Here is a 6,000-nt window from a genome sequence, read left to right as displayed (position 1 = left end):
CTCCGCTCTCCTTCCTCTACTTGGCCCCTGCAGCTACAAGGCTCCTTCAGGCTTTTCCGGCACTGTAATGGGCATACTCCGGGCCGGAGGTTCACGTGTCCCACTGCACTGAAAAGTGCATGCACAGCTCCTTACTGCCGCTCCCCTTTCACATGTCGGGTCCCTTGCCTAAGACCATGTTGGGCGAAGATCGCAAATATCCACATTGAAGGAGCGGGTTAGCCGCTCTTCGTTGCCAGTTTACTGTCTCCAGAATGGGAAAGCAGCACTGAGCGTGCTTTTCCTGCTTTAATACAAGGGATCCCCAACAGGCGCAGACACGGCCGGATGCTTAAACACGTCTTTATTCTTTAAACACCTTTCTCGAACAGCCCTTCCCTTTCTGCCCACCCTGCTCTCTGTGCCATCTGGCTCTCTCCCGTTTCACGTGACGTGGGTTTACATCATAACCATCAAATATGCAGAATTATCAGAACATCTGCCGCACACCTCTATGCCACTTGCACAATACAATGGCATTCTGCACCTTTACATTATGGGTGACTTAGGGTCCGTGAATAACCATTAGAGACTTCCTGATGAAGCAAGTAGTTCAGTGGCAGAGAAGTGAGCAGTGTCACTCTCCCATTGGTGGAAATGGAAAAAAATTGGTGGGGGATCCCACAAGAGATGGGGTGGGGTGGAGTTTGGGGGCGGTGCCTGAGGAGGCAGGGCTAAGGGGGCGGAGCTGGCAGTTGACCTCCAATCAAAGGAAATGTCCAGAATAACAGTTTCAAACAGCACTATTTCTTTTATGCTGCTTCTTTTCCAAACTATATATCAATTCCGCTTCAAACCTCTACCACACACTGGTGATGAGTTACTTCCCTACGTGGATAATAGTTCTGACCAGTGTTACTGAGTAAACATTCTTTTGCATCCCATTTTATTAAAAAAACTCCCCCTTGGGTACTAGTCAAACATGGTGATTTCTGTTCACCATTAGCAACGTTTTATTTTACTTGAACCACACCGGGCACAGCTCCCCTCTGAAAGCAGTTGGGTGGCTGCATCATGTTTGATGTTAATGGTGGTATTTATTTATGCAATGTTTGTCGGATACCTGTATATTTATTTATGCAATTTTTGTCGGATACATGTATCCGACAAACATTGCCCAAATAAAGAAATAATCTGCGTCCATGTATCGGACAAACATTGCAGTAAATAAATAAACCGGGTTGTGGCTGAGGACTGTTACTTCCTCTTCTGACCTCTTGCTTGGGGTCACCAGAGGAAGTGACCTCTTGCATGGGGTCACCAGAGGAAGTTAGTTTGCTCGCAGAAGCTTTATTTTCCCCTTATACCCTGCGCAGAGCAGTGGTCTGAGGGGGTCCGACTCTGGCCAGATCTAGAGATCCAGCTACACATCTTGTGCCGGATCTCGGATCCCACGAGAGCCGGCCCAATGACCAGCACTGCCCTCTCCCTTTTTCACCAAGCACTGCATAGCCGCCACCCAAATCATTTTGAAGAAGCCTGCATTTTTCATTGCTTACATTTGCTAACGAGGGCTTGCTTGTAAGCCCATCTGTGCTGAAACCTGTGAAGAGATAGGAATGGAAAAAGAAAAATTAACAAGCACCACAAAGCCAGTAGGACTGGGGTTGAAAGGGAGAGTATATTTATAGGAGTCCAAACCGAAATAAACGGCTGCTTCACATTTTAAAAGCCACACATATTGGCTTCTTTATTTTGCTTGATGCGGAACGTGTGGTCTATTTTTGGTCTACTTACCTGTTCATGCCATATGAAGTACACCGTTTTGCAGGTAAAAAGGCATAAAAACGCATCACACACAAACACACAGCCTCGCACCGGCCGTCATTTCACAACTTTAATGCCCAACAGCCGTGGCGCCCTGTGCCCCACCCTCTCCTCCCCAGTGAAAGGAGGGACCGCCCTTCTGCAGAGGGGCGCGCTAGACATGGCCTCCGTGGCGGAGTACCGGGGCCTGCGAGAGGGCCGGCAGTGCGGCTACTGCGGCTCCTCCGAGGGGAAGGCGGCGCACGGTGAGCATGGGACACCTCCCGGGCCTTCAGTCAGCGCCTCGGGGCACAGCAGGGCGACGGTCTAGCGCTAGGCCGCGCGCAAAGCACCGCGCTCTCCTTGGCTTTACCCGCCGCCCTCCTCGCCAGGACCAGAGCCTGCAGAAACCTCCGCCAGTGCGCATGCGCGGCTGCACCACGAGCTGGCGGGCGCCGTAGCCTAGTAATAGCGAGAGACCCCGCTAGAGCGCATGCGCGGCTACTGCACGAGCAGGCAGGCGCCGTAGCCTAGTAACGGCGGTAGACCCCCCCCCCTCAGTACGCATGCGCTGTAGCCTTGTGATAGCGGTGCCCTCCTCGCCCTAACCAGAGCCTGTGGTGACCCCCACTAGCGCGCATGCGCGGCTTCTGCACGAGCAGGCAGGGGCCGTAGCCCAGTAACGTCGGTAGACCCCCCCTCAGTACGCATGCGCTGTAGCCTTGTGATAGCGCCGCCCTCACCCTGATCAGAACATGCGGTAAACCCCCCCCAGTGCGCATGCGCGGCTTCTGCGCGAGCAGGCTGGCGCCGTAGCCTAGTAACGGCGGCGCCCTTGCAATCCTTGCCCTCAATGGAGGAGGCGTACGTTACAAGTGACGCCAGCGCGCCGTGAGGTCCGTTCCTCTAATGGGACCTAGACACTACCCGGCTGTCATGGCTGGAGCAGGGGGCTCGGGCCCTAGCATCCTGGAGTACTTCGGTGGGGAGGATGGCTACCGGTGCGGGTACTGCCGCAGCGAGACCGGGAACCTGTCCCACGGTAACTGACAGTTCCAGGGTGGAGGGGACTGGGGCTTTCAAACTACAGGGGCAGAGCAGAAAGTAAAGGGGCGTTGGCACCACACTGACAGCTCCACCCAAGCACACCCCTCCCTACCACTGACAGCTCCACCCAAGCACTCCCCTCCCTACCACTGACAGCTCCACCCAAGCACTCCCCTCCCTACCACTGACAGCTCCACCCAAGCACACCCCCCCCATACACAAGTTTATGAACTCGGTGCCTGCCCACCAGCAGGGGGTGAGAAGCCCAGCCCTGCAGAGGCTACCACTGACAGCTCCACCCAAGCACTCCCCTCCCACCACTGACAGCTCCACCCAAGCACACCCCCCCCCCCTCCCATACACAAGTTTATGAACTCGGTGCCTGCCCACCAGCAGGGGGTGAGAAGCCCACCCCTGCAGAGGCTCCCACTGACAGCTCCACCCAAACACACACCCCTCCCTCTCATACACAAGTTTCTGAACTCGGTGCCTGCCCACCAGCAGGGGGTGAGAAGCCCACCCCTGCAGAGGCTCCCACTGACAGCTCCACCCAAACACACCCCTCCCTACCACTGACAGCTCCACCCAAGCTCTCCCCTCCCTACCACTGACAGCTCCACCCAAGCACACCCCTCCCTCCCATACACAAGTTTATGAACTCGGTGCCTGCCCACCAGCAGGGGGTGAGAAGCCCAGCCCTGCAGAGGCTACCACTGACAGCTCCACCCAAGCACACCCCTCCTTACCACTGACAGCTCCACCCAAACACACACCCCTCCCTCCCATACACAAGTTTCTGAACTCGGTGCCTGCCCGCCAGCAGGGACAGGGGGTGAGAAGCCCGCCCCTGCAGAGGCTACCACAGACGGCTCCACCCAAGCTCTCCCCTCCCTACCACTGACAGCTCCACCCAAGCACACCCCCCCCCTCCCATACACAAGTTTATGAACTCGGTGCCTGCCCACCAGCAGGGGGTGAGAAGCCCACCCCTGCAGAGGCTCCCACTGACAGCTCCACCCAAACACACACCCCTCCCTCCCATACACAAGTTTCTGAACTCGGTGCCTGCCCACCAGCAGGGGGTGAGAAGCCCACCCCTGCAGAGGCTCCCACTGACAGCTCCATCCAAGCACACCCCTCCCTACCACTGACAGCTCCACCCAAGCACACCCCTCCCTCCCATACACAAGTTTATGAACTCGGTGCCTGCCCACCAGCAGGGGGTGAGAAGCCCACCCCTGCAGAGGCTACCACTGACACAGCCCGCCCTGCACTTTAGCATTCATCCATCTGCCCCTCTAGCGCTGCCGCCCTCGTAACGGTGCCATGCAGTGATCATCGCACTCCATACACAGTGAATGATATGAGGAACCTCAGGGGGCATGGCTGAGCTACCAATGAGTACAATAGGGGGGCAGCACCCTTTTAGCATTATAAACTGTATTAAAACATAACATTTTTTTACACAGCAATTTATGCGGGATTCAAAGCACTGTGCACGAATGCTTGGTGCATACTTTATTGGGCAACGGATCAACAGCTGTGTTTACAAGCCGTCATTCAAACGTGCAAACATGTTTCTGAAGTGCTCGATTTGCTGGTGTATTTGAAAGGATTAAGTTATCACTTTTGTTTTTTTTTAAATTTTATAACTTTGTTTAGCATCAAAATACACAAACAGCAAATTTAACTATTTAGTAGATATGGGAACTCTTCAAGTGCAGAAAGGGGAAAAAAACAGAATTCTTGGTCTATGGCACAAGACTTTGGAACCTCCTCCCTATCAACATCCGACTCGCCCCCTCGCTTCTACAGTTCAAGAAGGAGCTCCAGACCCTCCTATTCAAGGAATGGCTTCTCCCTAACAGATAGTACATACCCCCCACCATACCTGAGCCTGGGTGATCTGTTTCCTCCCCTGGTTTCTTGTAGATGTATTGCAGACAATTGTCCTCCCTCCCCCTGTTGTTAGATCCACACTGTCTTGTCCCTGTGCTCCCTAATCTTGTTTTTCCACCTTTGATCACAGTGTTTCATTGCTACTGGGAGCTAGGTCCATGCACATTAAATACCCTAATAACAACAATGGGAACAGCATAGGAGCTCTGTTAGTATTTTTTTTTTTATTTAAAGGATCACATTTTTAATAGAGATGAACGTAAGCAGTGCACAGTGACAGGCGACTGACAGTTAGAAGATCCCTAGGGAGTCTGTCTTTGCATTAGGGGATTCGCCACCAGTCTTAGAAAGAGAACAGTCTTGGGAGGATAGCTCGGGGGCAATGTGCTCGCCTTGGAAGCAAGACGACACGGAGCAACACAGGTTCGATCCCCTGGGCCGTGCTTAGAAACCTCTGGGTATTAAGCGCGTTATAAATAACCCATCATATCATATAACGGACAGCTAGGTAATTCCTTTGCAAACGCTAACATCCCTGATGAGGACGACTGGGTTAGGGAAAAGGAAAGCCTGGGGAAAGTTGAGTGAGAGAGGAACGGCCCTGGTGCCAAAAAACCCAAGCCCTGAGAACCATAGAAAATGTTCTTCTTGAACATCAAGCCAGTCTGTAAATTTAAATTAAACACCCTTGGACTTGCCATCAGAGTCGGTGTGTTTCTCTGTGGCGGGCCACCCCTTCACATGCTACACTCTCACCCATGCACCAACACTTCACAGACCTCTCGCCCCAGTATCTCCACGCTCTCCTCTCCTGTTCACTCCGCATTCCTCATTCACCTCCTGTCCTCATCCAACTACAAGCCACCCCAAACTGTTCACACACAACCCTTTAAATAGCTCACATCCTCCCAGGATTGGCCAATTTACCCTTACCAATTACTTACCTGGCTTCTGGGGTGTGTGACGGGGAGGACTATGGGGTGGCTTAAAAGGGTTTGTAATCCCGTTGTCAGGTCTCCTGATAGTGGTAGGGCCCGCCATCAGCGTTTTTCCAGGTAAGGCAGGGCTGGGAGGATGCTGGCCCGCATGCATGCTGGCAATGGTTGGGGTGCTCGGGCTCAGGCTCCCTCCTTTGGCCCGGCCAGAAAAGCATTGCTGTTGCGCAAGATTCACGCCAAGGTGGGAGGTGCAGGCTGGAGCTCCAATGAAGGTGGAGTTTCTAAGCACTACAGGCTGCTGAGACGGAGAGCACCACCACCCACTGAAGGA

The 6,000-nt window shown here is 53.6% G+C and overlaps 1 protein-coding gene across 8 annotated transcripts in view; it reads left to right on the top strand.

Annotated features, from left to right (window-relative positions):
• The first annotated feature begins 1,928 nt into the window (after positions 1–1,928).
• ATE1 (arginyltransferase 1) overlaps positions 1,929–6,000 on the top strand; it is a 781,290-nt gene continuing 777,218 nt past the window's right edge. For 3 of the 8 annotated variants that reach the window (XM_069611965.1, XM_069611967.1, XM_069611964.1), the window contains exon 1: positions 2,673–2,827. In XM_069611965.1, coding sequence (XP_069468066.1) covers positions 2,695–2,827 — 133 coding nt within the window. In that variant the 5' untranslated portion in view covers positions 2,673–2,694. Of the gene's footprint in view, positions 2,052–2,631; positions 2,828–6,000 lie in introns of those variants that run through there. The other 5 variants (XM_069611962.1, XM_069611960.1, XM_069611961.1 and 2 more) reach the window with 4 other exon arrangements.

The sequence above is a fragment of the Ambystoma mexicanum genome, chromosome 8, assembly GCF_040938575.1.
Source record: "Ambystoma mexicanum isolate Mex_15411 chromosome 8, UKY_AmexF1_1, whole genome shotgun sequence".
Taxonomy (NCBI): Eukaryota; Metazoa; Chordata; class Amphibia; order Caudata; family Ambystomatidae; genus Ambystoma; species Ambystoma mexicanum.
This window is presented reverse-complemented; position numbering and strand designations above follow the sequence as displayed.